Source organism: Sorex fumeus, unplaced genomic scaffold, assembly GCF_029834395.1.
Source record: "Sorex fumeus unplaced genomic scaffold, SorFum_2.1 ptg000061l, whole genome shotgun sequence".
Classification (NCBI taxonomy): Eukaryota; Metazoa; Chordata; class Mammalia; order Eulipotyphla; family Soricidae; genus Sorex; species Sorex fumeus.
The window spans coordinates 33,103,205-33,123,862 of NW_026606118.1; the positions used below are offsets into that span (position 1 = coordinate 33,103,205).

At 41.8% G+C, this 20,658-nt stretch overlaps 1 protein-coding gene across 1 annotated transcript; it reads left to right on the plus strand.

The window, feature by feature from the left end:
* Positions 1-1,114: 1,114 nt before the first annotated feature.
* On the plus strand, positions 1,115-18,235 carry TAAR1 (trace amine associated receptor 1). The gene is given in 6 exon segments (XM_056126363.1): positions 1,115-1,130; positions 2,108-2,183; positions 17,220-17,484; positions 17,486-17,768; positions 17,771-18,084; positions 18,086-18,235. Coding segments are annotated over 6 exon segments (1,104 nt in total).
* The last annotated feature ends 2,423 nt before the right edge of the window (positions 18,236-20,658 follow it).

The window sequence follows — 20,658 nt, forward strand, 5'->3', positions numbered from 1 at the left end:
TAGCTCCATGACTTGAAGGCCAGCCACATGTGCTAGGTGAGAAGGAAGCTCAGATAGAGAAGAGAGCACCAAATAAAGGGTGTTGTGAAGACCCTCCCAGGGTGGGAGAGACATGCTATAAGTGGTCTATAGACCAAACATGACTGCCACTCAATGCCTCTCTGGCAAAACACAGTACCCAAAAGAAGAGAGAGAGAACAGGGAGGAATGCCCTGCCACAGCGGCAGGGTGGGACAGGGGGTGGGGTGGGTGGGGGGGGAGGATGGGGGGTGGGAGGGATGCTAGGACCCGTGGTGGGGGAGGATGGGCACTGGTGGAGGGATGGGTACTTGATCATTATATAACTGAAACCCAAGCACAAAAATTTATAAGTCTATAAGTGTACTTCATGGTGTTTCACTAATAAAAAAATGATAAAAAATAATAAATCTAAGATGCTGACTCTACAAATGTGTCAATTAAACCACGTCCATGTTGGGCCACAGGCGCTTTCTGCAGGTACCAACATATTAAAGCACAAATATACTCTGGTCTTCATATGTTTAAAATAGGCTTCAATAATGCCCAAAGGCTTATTTTTTTTGTTTAAGATTCACTGATGGATCCGTTATCCATTGTGACATATCATTCCAAAATTTTATAGCTTAAAACAACAAATATTTATTGACATATAGTTTCTGGAACAAAATTCAATGTTAGGATCTGAAGTAGGTTAGCTGAGTCTTCTAATTTTGAGTTTCTTTTAGAAACTGTAATTTCCCTGTTATTAACACATCACCAGGTTTGCTTGGAGACTGCCCCTAGCTTATTCACTTGATTGTATGCAGGCTTCAGTTTCCTCTTGGAAGTTGGCAAGGGCTTCTACTCTTTACCTTAACAAAAAAAAAAAGGAGGGAGAGAGGTAGCAAAAGATGGGGGACGGGGAAGAAAAAAGGGAGAAGAGAGTAAGGGAAAGACAGAGAGAGAAAGAGAATCAGAGAGAAAAATAGAGAGAAACTATTTCAGGCCAGACTGAAATCTACGGTATTCTCCAACCTAACTCTGACAGTCAAATCACTTCTGCCCTATCCTGTTATTCGCATAGACTTATGGTTGTAAAGAGAAGATTTAGGAGATGAGCATTATTGCAGGTAAGTCACCTTAGATGTTGTCAGAGCAAATACATACAACACACAGTTGTTACATAATTTTAAAACATGGCAGAAAAAGTGGTGTTCTATTGTTTACTATGTGCAAGTTCTTTCAAAGTACACTCTGAATATTCATTTTTAAAAGGCATTGACTAAAAGTAGAGAGATTACAGGGAATCATGTCTGACATGGAGGTACGGGGAGGGTGGAAAGGGGGAGGGATACCGGGGATATCGGTGGTGGTGAATGTGCACTGGTGGAGGGATGGATGCTTGATCATTGTGTGATTGTAACCCAAACATGAACGCTTGTAACTATCTCACAGTGATTCAATAAAAATTTTTTAAAAAGGCATTGAATAAAGAAACTTCTGCATTACTTTGTTCAGTAAACACAAAATAATTTAATAATCTCTAATTTTCAATTGTAGCAAAATTTATATAGGTTGGATTAACATTAATTTGTGCAGTATTGTATCCTGATTGCACCAATAACATTTTAATCACTCTTTATAACTATTTTATAAAAAATAGGGTTAAAAAGTAATAGAATAAGAGGCTTAAATTCAGGAAACATGTTTCTGATGTGATACTACCTAGGGATGAGCTCTTTCCTAAAAATACCATGTTACCTTAATTAACCATCTCCTCCAGTGTAGAAAGATGTGTTTTAGAAGTAGGACTATAAGCCTAAATAATTGAAATTCATTGACTACTATGGGGGATAGAACAACAACTCGTACCATTGTTCATAGGAAAAGGAATCCAACCATCAAGTTTCATAGAGGAAGCTATCCACCTCTATGAAAGAGAATAAATGAAATTTATTTATGTTAAAAATATTTATGTTAATAAATTTATGTTAAAGAGAGTAAATGAAATTTCACTGCCATCTACTGGACATTGGCCCCACTGTGCCACTCCATCGTGGGCTGCCTGAATGAGCTCATTCTTTTCACAGCTTTTGTCTCTCTTCAGAGGACAATTTCTCCATCTCAGGAAGGAACTGCTTCAGGACTGAATATCCTGAAACTCCAGTTATTGGCAACAGCAGGTAAGTTCAGTGGTACCACAGGAGTTCTGAGTGGTCCATTTTAGAAGTGGTTTTAGGCTGATTCTTATTCTCTTCAGTTCTTTAATCTGTTGTTATCTCCTGAAGTTTTTAATGTTGAGTAGTGAGGCGAAACAGCAGTTTCATCTCTCAGATTTATCATGCACAGAGCCTAGAGCTTCCTCTACCATCTCTTCTTCCTCTTCTTGCCCCAAAACATTGGTTAAGCTCCAAAGGCCAGCGACTCCCAACCAAGCCAGCATTTGGTACAGAGAATGAGATTAATGTCCATATACTTCCTACAGTGCATGAGGTTGTTGTTCATAGGTTTGAATTGCATCTTTGTGATAGTAATAGCTTCAGATTTCAATATAAGTTTACTAATTAGAAGTCTATGCTGTGACAAATAGAGATGAATGTGAAGTTCATGCTTAATATTAAAGCATTAAATACACTGAAACAAGGTTGAATTTAATTGATCATATTTTTTTTTGTGTGTATTTGGCTTTTTGGGTCACACCCAGGGCAATGCTCTGGGGTTGCTCCTAGTTCTGTACTCAGGCATTACTCTTGGTGGTGCTTGAGGGACCATATGGGATCCCGGGATCAAACCGGGGTCAGTTGCATGCTAGGCAAATGCCATCTCCAGTATAATATCACTCTGGACCCAAAATCAATCATATTTTTTTATTCATTGTGGAGAATAAAGGCCCTCCCGTTGATCGTCGATTTGCTCGAGTGGGCCCAGTAACGTCTCCATTGGAGACTTTGTTGTTACTGTGTCTGGCATATCCAATACTCTCGGTAGCTTGCCGGGCTCTCCGAGAGTAAAATTTTTCCTTGGAACTTTGAATACAGACTGGTGACATAGTAAAGGAATTTTTCAGAATTTCAGAGATAAATATAGAAGTATTGGTTAAAACACGTTAACAGAATAGTGAATTGATTTGAACTTTATTTTGATATCTGTTCTGTATTAGTGGTCTAGTCATAGAAACAGATTGAAAGTTCTTATTAGCATTAGTTGATGTTTAGCCAGCAATACCTTCTAAAAACTGAATTACTGCCAAAACAAATTAAGTCCACCTGTCTATATGGTGGTAGCTTATCTGAGAAACAGTTAATGTTTCAGCAAAGTGATGTGTAGATAATTTTATCAAATAAACATTGAACTAAATTATGAAGTCACTGTTACTGTCCTCTCGTTGTTCATCGATTTGCTTGAGCGGGCCCAGTAACGTCTCCATTGGAGACTTTGTTGTTACTGTGTTTGGCATATCGAATACGTCATGGGGAGCTTGCCAGGCACTGCCGTGCGGGCGAGATACTCTCAGTAGCTTGCCGGGCTCTTCGAGAGGGGTAGAGGAACATGGGTCGGCCATGTTGGCTGTGTGCAAGGCAAATGCCCTACCGCTGTGCTATCGCTCCAGCCCTTAAATTATGAGTATATTAATGTTATGAAATGGTGTTTTATTAGATTATGATATTGATTTAACTAAAATTGCTTTTAAATTTGAATCAGCTTCTTATTTTCTGCCTCTGATAAATTTTTTTTTATCATAGTTCATTAACTAATAGTTTATTTGCTGTTTCACTGACTGAACATTAATTGAAAATTCTCTCTTAATGTGTACCTAGAACTAAAAACTCCTTATTATATAGATTTATTATATAGACATTATAACAACAAAAAATATAAAATCTGCAGCACAAAACATTTCCTAAATACATACATTGCAAATAATTTTAGTGAAATAAATTAAGTTTCACAAGAGAATATAGATGAAAATGTTCTGTGGTAATTTTTATTATGATAATTAAAAATGTTATTTTAAAATGCTTCAAATTTATAATTGTTATGTTAAAATCTCATCTATTTACTTGAAATTAATAATCTCCCACTCAACTAACCATAGATGGATGTTAAATAAAGTTCTCAGTTAGGGGGTAGATAATCTCACCTTCCCATCATGTGTTTTGGAGAGTTTTTAAGAAGATAGAAGAAAAAGAAATTCCTTCTTTTCCCCCAAACTATTAGGAACTGGAGCTCTGTGTTTAGACAAATTTGGGGAAAAAAATCTCACTGCTACCACTTGGTAATAATGAAGTGGCAGCAAGAAGCCATAAAATTAAGAAACGACCTAAAAAGTTCTTGCCTCAGTCTCAGCTACAACTGAGTTTGTAAGCTTATGCTTAAATCCAGAATCATTCTAGCATTTACTCAGCTGGAACCAAGGCATTTGATAAGACTCTGAAAGAGGACCTCCGGTCCTGATCCTTACAATGTCCTGAAAGTGATTTTATGTATTTTTGTAGTGCCAGTGGATCTAATCCTGGGCCTCACACTTGCAAGAAAAATGACATCTCTCTACCCCAAGGAATGAAGAGGTAGCCACAACATAAAAAAATGAAATGTTCATTTTGGGACAAAGCGAATGGATCTTGTGTACTTATGCTAAGGGAAATTAGAAAATGAAAGAAATTTCAGATCATCTCACTTTTATCTGGAAAGTGAGTAACTTGAGCAAACAAATTGGCAAAATTCAGCAAACTTCTAGATTCAGTGAAAACTGGTGACAAAAGTTAAGGAAGGAGGGGATCAGGAGAATCAATAGAAGAATCTTTTTGGAGGTGAGCTGACACTGGAACTTTGGTGGCGAGAGTGGTGAGAATTATAGGTACATATAGATGTGTATCTAGGCCCCTGATTCCCATATTATTATAAGCCTAAGACAACAAGAAAAACATTAAAAAAGTAAAATGGAGCTATTATGGTGGATACTAATGCAACTGACTAATGTCTTTATAAGACGATATTTGACACATAAAGAGTTATTCAGGCGTGTGTAGGACCATGGGAGACACAGGAAGAAAACAGTTACCTATGACAAGGACAGAAACCTCAGGACAATTAAATCTGTCAACACTGTAATCTTAGTTTTAGACAGTTCTTGACCTAGACAGTTCTTCAATTGATTAGATTAAATCCAACCACATTAGGGAGGGAAATCTGCTTTCTTTTCTTTTCTTTTTTATTTTTTAAATTTTTTTTATTTATTTATTTATTGAATCACTGTGGGAAAGGTTACAAAGCTTTCAGGTTTAGGTCTCAGTCATGCAAATATCAAACACATTTCCCTTTACCAATACTTATTTTTTACCATGAAGAACCCCAATAAAACCCCACCCCCCACCCCTCCCCATCCCTGTGAGGCAGATGAATTCTAGTTAACACTCTATCTGCTTTGATTAGATTCATTGTTTCAATAAAAGATTCACCACTATTATTTAGAGTTTACCCCCACCCCAAATCAGACATGCTGAAAAAGCATTGTGAAGTGATTTGCTTTCTACAGCTGGGTTAAAGAATTAAATGTTGGTTTTGGATTTCTGCTATTTTACCTATTGACCCTGGAAGTATTTCTACTGAAAGTCAGATAGTTAAGAAACTGGTTTATGTGTTCTGGGGTCGTGGCCGTGCTGGAGAGCCGCTCGCGGGGGGCAACCGGTGGCCTCGGTAGGGCGTGAAGGGCGGAGAGAAACGCCCCTCTTCCCATGAGGTTTTAGTCGCCCCCACACTCCCGGCTCATACCTGCTGTCCACAAGGCTCCCATGTGGCCGCCATCTTTCTTTCCAGAGAGGAGAGGGCGAATGGGGCAACACCCTTTCCCCTCCGGCAGACTTGATGGGCTGGATCAACGCATAGTCCGTTCACTTTTCTGCTCCAAGCTGCTGGGTTCTGCATTAAGTCCTTGTGCTTCTGGGGCCATGGCCGTGCTGGAGAGCCGCTCGCGGGGGGTGACTTGTGACCTCGGTAGGGCGTGAAGGACGGACCAGAACGTCCCCCGACCCATGAGGTTTTAGTCGCCCCCACTCCCCCGGCTCATACCTGCTGTCCACAAGGCTCCCATGTGGCCGCCATCTTTCTTTCCAGAGAGGAGAGGGCGAATGGGGCAACACCCTTTCCCCTCCGGCAAACTTGATGGCCTGGATCAATGCATAGTCCGTTCACTTTTCTGCTCCAAGCTGCTGGGTTCTGCATTAAGTCCTTGTGCTTCTGGGGCCGTGGCTGTGCTGGAGAGCCGCTCGTGGGGGGCAACTGGTGACCTCGGTAGGGCGTGAAGGACGGACCGGAACGCCCCCCTTCCCATGAGGTTTTAGTCGCCCCCACACTCCCGGCTCATACCTGCTGTCCACAAGGCTCCCATGTGGCCGCCATCTTTCTTTCCAGAGAGGAGAGGGCGAATGGGGCAACACCCTTTCCCCTCCGGCAGACTTGATGGCCTGGGTCAACGCATAGTCCGTTCACTTTTCTGCTCCAAGCTGCTGGGTTCTGCATTAAGTCCTTGTGCTTCTGGGGCCGTGGCTGTGCTGGAGAGCCGCTCATGGGGGGTGACTGGTGACCTCGGTAGGGCGTGAAGGACGGACCGGAACGCCCCCCTTCCCATGAGGTTTTAGTCGCCCCCACACCCCCGGCTCATACCTGCTGTCCACAAGGCTCCCATGCGGCCGCCATCCTTCTTTCCAGAGAAGAGAGGGCGAATGGGGCAACACCCTTTCCCCTCCGGCAGACTTGATGGCCTGTATTAACGCATAGTCCTTTCACTTTTCTGCTCTAAGCTGCTGGGTTCTGCATTAAGTCCTTGTGTTTCTGGAGCTGTGGCCATGCTCCAAACTTAACTCTGACTTTCAGGGAGAAAGATTGGGTGGTTTACTTCTCATTGATCACTTTGTATATAGAGAGATGTCGCGCGGCCGCTTAAGCGCGCGGTTTTGAGAAAAAGTCCTCGTTCCCACATACTCGAGCTGTGTTTGTAGAGGCTTCTGGTCACCGGGGTTCCATCTGGGGGAGGCGGGATGCGGCACCTACTCCATCTGGAACTTGCGGGTGATCTCAGCTCTTTTTGGAACCTGTTTTTTCTTTTTTTTTTTCCTCCGGGATCCCGCACCCTCCATGTGTTCTTTCTCTTATGCTGAACGCTTCAAAGATGGCGCTGGGGGGCAGGCTGTGGGCGTGACTTCCGGAATCAGAGGTTACCTGGGAGGTGTAGTCCGGCAGATTTGAGAAAAAGTCCTCATTCCCGCATACTCGAGCTGTGTTTGTAGAGGCTTCTGGTCACCGGGGTTCCATCTGGGGGAGGCGGGATGCGGCACCTACTCCATCTGGAACTTGCGGGTGATCTCGGCTCTTTTTGGAACCTGTTTTTTCTTTTTTTTTTTTCCTCCGGGATCCCGCACCCTCCATGTGTTCTTTCTCTTATGCTGAACGCTTCCTGCTTTATTTTCATAAATACTATGATATTTGTCGTGGAAGCCCTAGCAAACTAGTACATTTGAAAAGAAGAGATGCTTTTTAAGAAAATAGCAGAAATTTACTTTCTCACAATTCTAGAGGCTTTAACCCCCGTGGAAAGCTTGCTCCCAATGGGCAAAAATGCTTTTTGTTGTAAGAAGTGTATTTTTCCTTTAAAATTGGTTAGTTTATACAGATGTTCACCCCAACTCTAAGTGCACATTCCCTGCACTGTGATAGCTAATTTTATGTTTCAAGTTCACTAAAATGTGGAGTGCCAAGATTTTCAAATGTTACTCTGCATTTCTAAGACTAGTTTTGGATGAGATTAATATTGAAATATGTGGACCAAGAAAAGCATATTTCCCTCCCTAATGTGGGTGGACCTAATCTAATCCATTGAAGAACTGTTTAGGTCAAAAGGATTCACAATCCCATAACAAGACAATTTCTTCTGTTTCATTCCCTTTGATCTAGAACAAAGGCTTATTCTTGTCTCTTGCCTCAAACTGAAGCATTATTTCTCCTTGGACATTCAACCTGCTTTTATTTGGACTGGAACATATCATTGACAATTCTGGTTCTCCAACATGCCAGTTCCCTCTGTAGATACAGGGATTCATTAGACTCTCAATCCATGTCTTAAAATTAATGCCTTGAATTGATCTGAGAATCCAACCTCATGAATTTATGGTAATTCAAGAATTTTAAAAAAAATTTTAAATTTTCAAAGCCCAACATTTAGCTGAGAAGGCAGAACTGCTGCCATCCAGGTGACACACACCTAAGAAGCACCCGGTGAGAGAAAGCTTGGTGAGTCAGTGCTTATTTAGCAGAAGCAGGACTGAATTGGCTTATAAAAATAAGATTTTCAGTCAGTACAGGGCTGGAGCGATATCTTTATTTAAAAGGATAAATTTAATTTAATTTATAGCTTTGCCATTTAGAGAGCAGATAGGGTGTTTGACTTGCATGCAAACGACCTGGCCCACCCAGGTTTGATTCCTCCGCCCTGGCATGCTAACAAGAGTATCTTGCCCATCATGGCAAAGCCTAGCAAGCTAACTGTGACGTATTCTATGTGTCAAACACAGTAATTAGTGTCACCATGAAGACGTTACTGGGCCCACTTGAGCAAAATCGATGAACAATGGGAGGACAGTGACAATGACAGTTCTGATTGGTGAAATATTTATTAGCAAGAGAATGGTCAAATATCTGTTCTGGGAGGAGGATTGATAAACATCAATTGACAAGCAACACAACATGATTAAACATCCAGGCACAGCATATCGAATACATCACAGGTAGCTTGCCAGGTTCTGCCGTGCAGGCGAGACACTCTCGGTAGCTTGCCGGGCTCTCCGAGAGGGGCGGAGGAATCGAACTTGGGTTGGCCATGTTGGCTGCGTGCAAGGCAAACGTCCTACCGCTGTGCTATCGCTCCACCATCAGTCCTCCAGAGGGGTGGAGCGATAGCACAGCAGTAGGGTATTTGCCTTGCACCCAGTCAGCCTGGCCTGATTCTGCTGCCCCTCTCGGTGAGCCTGGTAAGCTACTGAGAGTATCTCACATGCACGGCAAAACCTGCCAAGCCAAACGTGACGTATTCAATATGCCAAATACAGTAACAACAAGTCTCACAATGGAGACGTTACTGGGACCACTTGAGCAAATCGATGAACAACGGGAGGACAGTGGACAGTGCTACAGTGCTACAGTCCTCGAGTCAGAGGAACAATAGCTCTCTGTCCATCACACTTTGCTTATCCTAAATTCACTTAGAGTCGGGGTGACTATCTGTATAAGCTAACTGATCTTAAACTTCTCTTTGTAACAAAAAAACTTTTTTGCCCATTGGGAGCAAGGTTTCCACTGGGATTAAGTGCAAATTATCACCATCACGGAGGAACTGAAAGTGAGGGGTGTAATTTTCCTGAATACTGATATTGCAAATAAATGGTTCCCAGGTTCCTTAGCAAGATATTCTTAGATCACAAAACCATCCAGAGGATTACTTGTTTATTCACAGCATATATATACACTTTATATACACTTTGAAGGAATAGTGAAAGAACTCACCATCTTAGCTGCTTCAAGGATATTAACAACATCCTGTCTTCTCCCCACCAGACACCCATACGATATCCCTTCCCCACTCTAACAGATGCAACAGTCAATAAGATACTAATATCTTGAGAGTGGGGCCCATCCTCTCTTTTCCCACTATCAAAAAACACTGCTCTAGTTATATTAGTGGCAAGACTCACTTCTCATGAGTATCTCTTTCCCTTATCAAAAAACCCATAATAATAATAGAGGGTCCAAAGTGGTAGTACAATTTGGAGGGTGCTTCCCTTTCATGCAGCAGACCCAGACGGTTCCCTCAGTGCAGAGCCAGGAATAATCTCTGAGTACCATGTGGCCCAGAAATCAAAATAACAAAATGTGATAGGAAGAAAGCAATGATATTTATAAAAATCTCTGCATTCACTTCTTACCTTTATTTGGTCTGTTTCCTTATAATTTTTCTTTTAGTTCAGTAGTTACATGGGACGATGATATCATTTTTTTTTTTTTTTTTTTTTTTTTTATTGAATCACTGTGGGAAAGGTTACAAAGCTTTCAGGTTTATGTCTCAGTCATGCAAATATCAAACACATTTCCCTTTACCAATACTTATTTTTTCCCATGAAGAACCCCAATAAAACCCCACCCCCCACCCCTCCCCGTCCCTGTGAGGCAGATGAATTCTAGTTAACACTCTATCCACTTTGATTAGATTGTTTCAATAAAAGATTCACCACTATTATTTAGAGTTCCCCCCCCCCAAATCAGACACGCTGAAAAAGCATTGTGAAGTGATTTGCTTTCTACAGCTGGGTTCAAGAATTAAATGTTGGTTTTGGATTTCTGCTATTTTACCTATTGACCCTGGAAGTATTTCTACTGAAAGTCAGATAGTTAAGAAATTGGTTTCTGTGTTCTGGAGTCGTGGCCGTGCTGGAGAGCCGCTCGTGGGGGGCAACTGGTGGCCTCGGTAGGGCGTGAAGGGCGGAGCGAAACGCCCCCCTTCCCATGAGGTTTTAGTCGCCCCCACACTCCCGGCTCATACCTGCTGTCCACAAGGCTCCCATGTGGCCGCCATCTTTCTTTCCAGAGAGGAGAGGGCGAATGGGGCAACACCCTTTCCCCTCCGGCAGACTTGATGGGCTGGATCAACGCATAGTCCGTTCACTTTTCTGCTCCAAGCTGCTGGGTTCTGCATTAAGTCCTTGTGCTTCTGGGGCCATGGCCATGCTGGAGAGCCGCTCGCGGGGGGCGACTGGTGACCTCGGTAGGGCGTGAAGGACGGACCGGAACGCCCCCCGACCCATGAGGTTTTAGTCGCCCCCACCCCCCCGGCTCATACCTGCTATCCACAAGGCTCCCATGTGGCCGCCATCTTTCTTTCCAGAGAGGAGAGGGCGAATGGGGCAACACCCTTTCCCCTCCGGCAGACTTGATGGCCTGGATCAATGCATAGTCCATTCACTTTTCTGCTCCAAGCTGCTGGGTTCTGCATTAAGTCCTTGTGCTTCTGGGGCCGTGGCCGTGCTGGAGAGCCGCTTTGGGGGCAACTGGTGACCTCGGTAGGGCGTGAAGGACGGACCGGAACGCCCCCCTTCCCATGAGGTTTTAGTCGCCCCCACACCCCCGGCTCATACCTGCTGTCCACAAGGCTCCCATGTGGCCGCCATCTTTCTTTCCAGAGGGAGGAGGGCGGAAGGGAGCAACACCCTTTCCCCTCTGGGCAGAAATGATTGCCTGGATTAACGCATAGTCCTTTCACTTTTCTGCTCCAAGCTGCTGGGTTCTGCATTAAGCCCTTGTGCTTCTGGGGCTGTGGCCGTGCTGGAGAGCCGCTCGTGGGGGGCAACTGGTGACCTCGGTAGGGCGTGAAGGACGGACCGGAACGCCCCCCTTCCCATGAGGTTTTAGTCGCCCCCACACCCCCGGCTCATACCTGCTGTCCACAAGGCTCCCATGCGGCCGCCATCCTTCTTTCCAGAGAAGAGAGGGTGAATGGGGCAACACCCTTTCCCCTCCGGCAGACTTGATGGCCTGGATTAACGCATAGTCCTTTCACTTTTCTGCTCTAAGCTGCTGGGTTCTGCATTAAGTCCTTGTGTTTCTGGGGCTGTGGCCGTGCTCCAAACTTAACTCTGACTTTCAGGGAGAAAGATTGGGTGGTTTACTTCTCATTGATCACTTTGTATATAGAGAGATGTCGCGCGGCCGCGTAAGCGCGCGGTTTTGAGAAAAAGTCCTCGTTCCCGCATACTCGAGCTGTGTTTGTAGAGGCTTCTGGTCACCAGGGTTCCATCTGGGGGAGGCGAGATGCGGCGCCTACTCCATCTGGAACTTGCGGGTGAACTCGGCTCTTTTTGGAACCTGTTTTTTTTCTTTTTTTTTTTCCTCCAGGATCCCGCACCCTCCATGTGTTCTTTCTCTTATGCTTAAGGCTTCAAAGATGGCGCTGGGGGGCGGGCTGTGGGCGTGACTTCCGGAATCAGAGGTTACCTGGGAGGTGTAGTCCGGCAGATTTGAGAAAAAGTCCTCGTTCCCGCATACTCGAGCTGTGTTTGTAGAGGCTTCTGGTCACCAGGGTTCCATCTGGGGGAGGCGAGATGCGGCGCCTACTCCATCTGGAACTTGCGGGTGAACTCGGCTCTTTTTGGAACCTGTTTTTTTTCTTTTTTTTTTTCCTCCGGGATCCCGCACCCTCCATGTGTTCTTTCTCTTATGCTTAAGGCTTCAAAGATGGCCTATGATATCATTTTTAAAAAAAGATCGTAACTTTTCTCGTAGGGCAGTGTGGAATTTCCTTAAAAGGATAAATTTGATTTAATTTATGGCTTTGCCATTTGCTGATAATATGACTCTAGAAACTTTCCCAAATACATCATAATTTGCAAAGTGAGAATAATGACATTAATTTCATTTGGTTATTTCAGGGATAAAGAAAAAAATACAAAGTAAACATATAGAAAAATTCTATTTATGGGCTGGAATGATAGCATGGCAGAGAGGGCATTTGCCTTGCATGCAGTTGACCCGGATTCAATCCCCGGCATTACATATGGTTCCCCAAGCACTGCTAAGAGTGATTTCTAAGAAGTTTCTAAGTGCAGAGCCAAGGAGTAATCCCTGAGCATTGCCAGGTATGACCCAAAAAGGAAAAAAAAAAGAAAGAAAAGAAAAATTATATTCATAATAAATGCTAGCCCTGTCCTGTAGCACTGTCCTCCCATTGTTCATTGATTGGCTCAAGCAGGCACCAGTAATGTCTCACAACAAATTGTGAGACTTGTTGTTACTGTTTTTGGCATATTGAAAATGTCATGGGTAGCTTGCCAGGCTCCCGAGAGGGGTGGAGGAATCGAGGCAAATGCCTTATATACTGTGCTATCACTCCAGTCCAATAAATGCTAAATTAATATTATTCACTTCTATGGAGAAGCAACTTTTAAATATTTTGGAAATGTTATTAGCATACCCTTATAATTATGCTATTTATAAAAATGAGATAGGTTTTAAAATTTCTTTTTAATTAAAATATCATAAATTGAAAGTGATTTACAAGAACTAACATGCTTATATGTCTTAGAGTACAGTGTTTCCATTCTACTCCTACTATCAAAGCACCAATATTCCTGTGAAGAAGACAATATTTTCAATCCAATTTCTTTCTCCCTAAATATCAGCTCTGTGGCTAAAATCTAAGGGTTTATCTTCATTGGACACACTGTTCGTCTTGCTTTGCTTTTTCATATATCATACTTGAGTGAGAGTGTAGTATTTGCGCTTCAGTTTCTGAAGAGGACCCTTTCCAGTTCTGAAATGTTGATTTCATGTTATTTCATATTGTCATGATCACTTGATCACTTGATCACTTGACATACCATCACTAGTCGATTTGCTTGAGCGGGTGCCAGTAATGTCTCCATTTGTCCCTGTCTTGTGCTAGTATAGCCCAATGACATCTGCTTGCTCCACGAACATGAAGAGCCTCAAACTGATCTTTCAGGGTCTTGGCGAAGAAGTCTGACCATCTTGTAGGTGGGCGGCCACGCAGTCTTTTGACGTCCAATGGAATTCAGTGGATAACAGCTCTAGTCCAGTGGTCGTCTCCAAAGTGCATTATGTGTCCAGTGCATGTGATTTTTGATGCCTTGGCAAACGAGACAGCATCCCTGATTCTTGATCATCGATGGAGGTTGGAACTCCGGATTCTTTCTCTCATTTGAGTGAAACGGTTTACTCCAAGCATAGCTCTTTCAATTTCTCTTTGGGAGACCCGAATAGCGTTCTTATCCTGTTTTTGTAGGACCCAGGTCTCTGAGGTGCATATTAATGCAGGAAGAATAGTGGAATCGAAGAGATGTGATGGGAGCCAGAGGTTCTTCATCCTCTTAGCTATTTCTTTGATGCTCTTGAAGGTGTTCCAAGCTGCTCTCTTCTTCCTGCACAACTCAGGTGCCAGGTTGGTTTTCATGTTGAGTTCTCAACCTACGTACACATAACTGTTGCATTTGGAGATGTTCGTTCCGTTGAGAGCAAATGGAATGTCAGGAACGAGTCTGTTTCTCATAAAATTGTCTTCATGAGATCAGCTGCAGTTTGACATTTCCACACTCATGGTCGAAGTCGGCCAGGATTTGTGCAGCTTGGCTAATGTTTGGTGTTATTAGAAGGATGTCATCAGAGAAGAGGAGGTGGTGTAGTTACCGGCCGTCTATCTTCACTCCCATTCCTTCCCATTCCAGTCATCATATGACGTTTTTGAGGGTGGCACTGAAGAGTTTTGTGAAATGGTATCACCCTGCTGAACCCCTCTCTTGACATGAATGATCACTTCCTTGTATAATGGTGAGATCCTGGTAGTGAATCCATAATACAGCTCATGGAGGATCCTGATGTTTGAACGCCCTCTTTGGCTAGGGCTTCGATGACCACTTCAGTCTCAACAGAATCAAAGGCCTTCTTTAAATCAATGAACATTAGACAGAGCAGCATCTTGAACTCCTGAGAAACCTCAATGAGCTTGGTTACCATGTGGATATGGGCAATCATGCTGAATCCTTTTCAGAACCTGGCTTGCTCTCATGGTTGTCCTTCTCTAGTGTTCTGCCAATCCTATTCAGAATGACTTGAGTGAACACCTTGTAGACGACAGACAACAGGCAGATGGGGTGATAGTTGCCAATGTCGTGGATGTTTTGCTTTGCACACAGCCAATCCGGGTTCGATTTCTCCATCTCTCTCAGAGAGCCAAGCAAGCTACTGAGAGTATCCCGCCCAGGCTACTTTGACTGACTTCTCTGCTTGAGGTTGACTGTGTCTCATGCCAAGCCACGTTGAATTCTGAAAAATACCTATACTATGTCACCAGTCTTTATTCAAAGTTTCAAGGAAAAATTTTATTCTCCACAATGAATCAAAAAATATGATTGATTTTGGGTCCAGAGTGAGAGTACAGTGGAGAAGGTATTTGCCTAGCATGCAACTGACTCGGTTTGATCCCCAGCATTCCATATGACCGGGCAAACACGCTACCTGCTGTGCTATTGCTTCAGCCTAGTGCTGCGGATACTGTACAGAAAGCTGGGCATCAAACTTTGTTCAAGGACCACCTTACCCACTGTACTATTGCTCTTGCCCAGTCTCTTTCTTTATATCTGATTCTGTAATTCTCTGCTAAATTCTGGAACTTTCACTGTTGCACTGTCCACTGTCCTCCCATTGTTCATCGATTTGCTCCAGCGGGCCCAGTAACGTCTCCATTGTGAGACTTCATTGTTACTGTGTTTGGCATATCGAATACGTCATGGGGAGCTTGCCAGGCTTTGCCGTGCAGGCGAGATACTCTTGGTAGCTTGCCAGGCTCTCTGAGAGGGGCGAGGTATCAAACTCGGATTGACCAGGTTGGCCGCGTGCAAGGCAAACACCTTATCCGCTGTGCTATCGTGCCAGCCCACAGGCTCTGCTCTACATGTTTAAAATCATTAATAATTAAATGGAGTATGTATTCCACTTCATTAGAAACTGCTGTTATTTAAAAAACATGCCTTCTTATACAAAATTTCAAAGCTAGTGTTCTTGTAAGTAATTTATCTTGAAAACTTGATTAACAATAGCAAAAAACTGTACTAGTAATTGTGACCTCAGGTCATATGCCAACTTTAATGGTTTTATGAACTAACATTCAATTTCTTGCCAGAAAATTAGGTTCATAAATCATGTCATGTTTTTCTCATGAGGAAAAAATGTTGATATTACAAATTTCAAATGTTAAATGCAAGGAAGGTGCATGTGAGTGCTTTCCAAATTTAAATTTAAAGCTTACACCTAACACAATTATAAAATAAGAGTTATATATGAAAGTGAATAAGAAAGAATTAGTGACTATTCTTTAAAGAGGCATATTTAAAATATTTTATTATTTTCTGTAACATTTTAATAATTAACTTTGTGCCAATTCATTTCTGTTCTTTGGAATGTAAGCTTCTTCCACAAGACTTTATTTTAGGCAGATGATATTTTCATAAAAGAAAATTTTATTATTCGATTTCTCTGACCTATAAAAGTGGCACTTCCATATATTGCAAATGGATAATTTATCTCTGTGTTTCTAGTGCAGTGTCTGACACCAAGTAAAGACGAATTTTTTTTTAACTGTGCTAAACTTTAAAATAAAGTTACTTTTTGGTTTATTTTGGGGAGACACCCAAAAGTGCTGAGGGCTTACTGTTGGTTCTGTGCTCAGGGATAACTGATGAGGCTCCATATGAAGTAGCAGTAACCAAACACAGATGGGCATCATACAAGGCAAGCACACTACCTGCTATATTATTGGTCCAGTCCTCTGAACAAAAATTCTACCAAAATAATTGTCTTCAGCAAAAGTAGTAGACATGTCTAAGCAATAAGAGGAATCAAATTGCTTTTGGTTTACTCTCTCTCTTTTTTTTTCCCTTGTAGGTTTCTGGGATATATGTGAAAAACAAAACAAAACAAAGAACTCCATCCTGACTATGGATTTCAGAGAAACATTCCTCACATAAAGGGAAAAAGAAGCTTGTGGAGAGTCTAAAGAAATGATGACCTCACGATCACAACCATCCTGTTGTTTGTCGATTGCCTTGAGCAATCAGTAACGTCTCCTTCGTCCTAGCCCTGAGATTTTTTAAAAAGTGCCATATTCAAGGATCTTTCAGGGTTAGGGGAATGAGACTCATCATTGTTACTGGTATTTGGCATATTGGGTACGCCACGGGGAGTTTGCCAGACTCTGCCGTGTGGGCAGGTTACATTCGGTAGCCTGCCAGTTTGCCCAAAGTAAGAATGAGATAATAAGATGTCCGGGAGCTGGGTTTTTTAGTCTCTGGGTCTTGGCCGTTGATGGGATTACACGGCGCCAGGGGGCCAGTTGGTGGGTGTGATCCCTTCCTACTGGAATATGGAGGATCTGGGTGGAGGATGCTCAGCCCCAATCCAAGCAGGCTTGGAGATCTCAGCCCGAGGACCCGCATGCCTTTGTTCCTCTGCCGGTACCTTCATGCGTGTGGAGAGTGGTCTCAGCATGGTGGTGGCTGGTTCTGGAGGTCTTCGGCTACCGGAGCCCTGGTCGGGGCGGGGAGGGAAACTCAACCCGCTCCCCACCAAGGGGCCCTGGCAAGGACAGCCAGGCATGGGGGCAAGAGAAAGAGAAAGTTGACCTCATGCCACAATATAATTAATATATCTTGTGTGAAAAGCAGCAGGTTAAATTATGTTTGTGTTTCCCTTTATAGTTTAATGGTGCTCATAATTCTGATCACACTAGTTAGAAATATGATAGTAATTATTTCCATATCACACTTCAAACAACTTCATACTCCAACTAATTGACTCATTCATTCCATGTCCACTGTGGATTTTCTGCTGGGGAGTCTAGTCATGTCATTTAGTATGGTGAGAACTGTTGAGCAATTATTGGCATTTTGGAGAAATCTGTAAAATTCACAACAGCTCAGATATTATACTGAGCTCAGTATTGATTTTCCACTTATCCTTCATTTCCATTGACCGCTACCATGCTGTGTGTGAACCACTGAGATACAAAACCAAAATTAACATGTTGGTTGTTTTTGTGATAATCTTCATTAGTTGGAGTGTTCCTGATATTTTTGCTTTTGGACTGATCTTTCTGGAACTAAATTTCAAAGGAGCTAAAGAGATCTATTATAAACTCATTAATTGTAAAGGGTGTTGCTCTTCAGCAAAATTTCTGAAATACTGGCCTTTATGACTTCTTTCTATATACCTGGGTCTATTATGTGCTGTATCTATTATAGAATATATTTCATAGGTAAGGGACAAGCAAGATTAATTAATGATATGAATCAACTTCAACCAAGATTGGAAGAGGAAACTGGAAATTCACGAAGCAAAGAAATGAAAGCTGCTAAGATTCTAGGGATTGTGATTGGAGTTTTCCTAATATGCTGGTGTCCATTCTTTTTCTGCCTGATTCTGGATCCTTTCTTGGGTTATACCATTCCACCTGCCCTAAATGATACACTGATTGGTTTGGCTAAGTTTGAATTCGACTTTCAATCCAACGGTTTATGCATTTTTCTATTCCTGGTTCAGAAAAGCACTGAAGATGATTCTATCTGGTAAAGTTTTCCAAAAAAACTCTTCTAGGTGCATATTACTTTTGGAGTCAAATCCATAGAATTACTGTAATTTACTATTTTAGAAAAAAAAGTAAGCATATTTACAAAAAAAAGCAACTATAGCTTACTGTAAAGATCAGAGATAGCACAGAGGTTAAGGTACTTGCCTTGCATGCAGCCGACCCAGTATCAATTCCCAGCACCCCATAGGATCCCGAGCTTCACCAGCACAGGGCTAGGAATAAGGCCTGAACACTGCCAGGTGTGGTCCTAAAACCAATAAATAAGCAAATACATTTAAAACTCAAGCACATTGCACAAATTGCATGGGTATTATCAATTATTTGAGTCAATGAATGTATAGTAAGATAATGATGCTATATCTCTTTTAATTTGGGACATAGTAAATGTGATATTTGCCATGCATGTTCAGTCATCTTCAAGGTCTGCAATTTCAAAAATTAAGACCTACAGTTTAAATATTTTGAGGGGAATCTTACGTGGTAGATCCTCATGGTCATGTCCTGTGATGCTCAGGAGAGCAGGTGATACCAGGTCTCAGACAGGGGGTAACTGCACACAAGGAAATTGCCTTAATTACTGGTATATCTCTCTGAAGCCCTACAACTTTTTTTTAAAATTTTATTGAATCACCGTGAGATAGTTATAAGCTTTCGTGTTTGGGTTACAATCACAGAATGATCAAACACCCATCCCGCCACCAGTGCACATTCCCCACTACCAATATCCCCGGTATGCCCCCCTCTTTCCCACCCTCCCTCTGCCTCCATGGCAGACAGGAGTCCTCATAATCTCTCTCTAATTTTGGGCATTATGATTTGCAATACAGACACTGAGAGGTTAGCATGTTTTGTCCTTTATCTACTTTCTACACACATCTCCCATCCTGACCAATTCCTCCAGGCATCTTTTTCTTAGTGATCCCTTCTCTATTCCAGCTGCCTTCTCCCCTTTGCTCATGAGGCAGGCTTCCAGCTATGGAGCGATCTATCTGTCCCATGTATCTACTATCCTTAGATGTCAGCCTCATGTTATATTGTTTTATACTCCACAAATGAGTGTAGTCCTTCTATGTCTGTCCCTCTCTTTCTGACTCATTTCACTTAGCATAATACTCTCCATGTCTATCCATTTATAAACAAAGTTCATGACTTCATCTCTTCTGACAGCTGCATAGTATTCCATTGTGTAGATGTACCAAAGTTTCTTTAACCAGTCATCTGTTCTAAGCACTTGGGTTGTTTCCAGATTTGGGCTATTGTGAACAGTGCTGCAATGAACATATAGGTACAGATGTCATTTCTACTGTGCTTTTTTGCATCCTCAGGATATATTCCCAGAAGTGGTTTTGCGGGGTTATATGGAAGCTCAATTTCTAGTTTTTGAAGGACTGTCCATATTGTTTTCCAGAAAGGCTGACCTAGTGGATATTCCCACCAACAGTGAAAGAGTGTCCCTTTTTCCCCACATCCATGCCAGCACTGGTTGCTTTTGTTCTTTTGAATGTGTGCCAGTCTCTGTGGTCTAAAATGATATCTCATTGTTGTTTTGATTTGCATCTCCCAGATGAATCCCTACAACCTAAAGAATATTTCTTGCCTGGATATGATTTACCTTGAAATTGACAGTGGTACCTTATTCAGTAGTTTAGTAGTGTAAAATATTGGCAACTTTGGGTGGTTCAAATTAGAGTAAGTTTGTCATTAATTTGCTAGAATGTATGTCTTTGTAATGTGGCCAACCATACATATCAAATGCTATTAAATTGTATATAATTTTCTAATTTTTACCAATGCTTAATAACATATGTTCCAATATTTAAATAGCTTAATTTTTATCTTTTAGAACAGATTTTTCTGATCTCATATTCATTTGTAGTTAGGAAAATGAAGGAATAATAAACATTAATTAAATTATACAAACATAATGAATATACCACTCAAAGCTCATTTCCTTAATGAACTATATTAGGTACAACTGTTAGGAATGATGTTTTTGATGACTATCATTTCACATTGTACAGATATACAAATACTTTAAAAATAATAATTATTATTCACTAAGGAAATTAAAACTCTCTTAATAAAAATAGTATAGATTAAATTTTTTTTCACTGTTACCTGCTGTTGAAACTCAAGACAGTGTTTGAAGTTTTTCTATACCTGCCATGTTAGGAAGGAAAAAAAAACATAAGCTCAATGAAATATATGCATTTGTTGGGTTTTGTACCACACCAAAAGAGAAGTGGTTGTATATTAAAGCAGATAAATGCAAAATATAATCATATATAATCAGAGTAGACATACCATACCTATAAAGATAAAAGCAAAATGGGAGCAAATAATAGTTTCAGATGAGAAAGTGATTAAAAATTCTTAATTATAAGTATTAATTAGAAATAGAAATAGCTCATATACAAACTTTATATAGTCTGTATCATGTTGAGTAGTACAAAAGATTT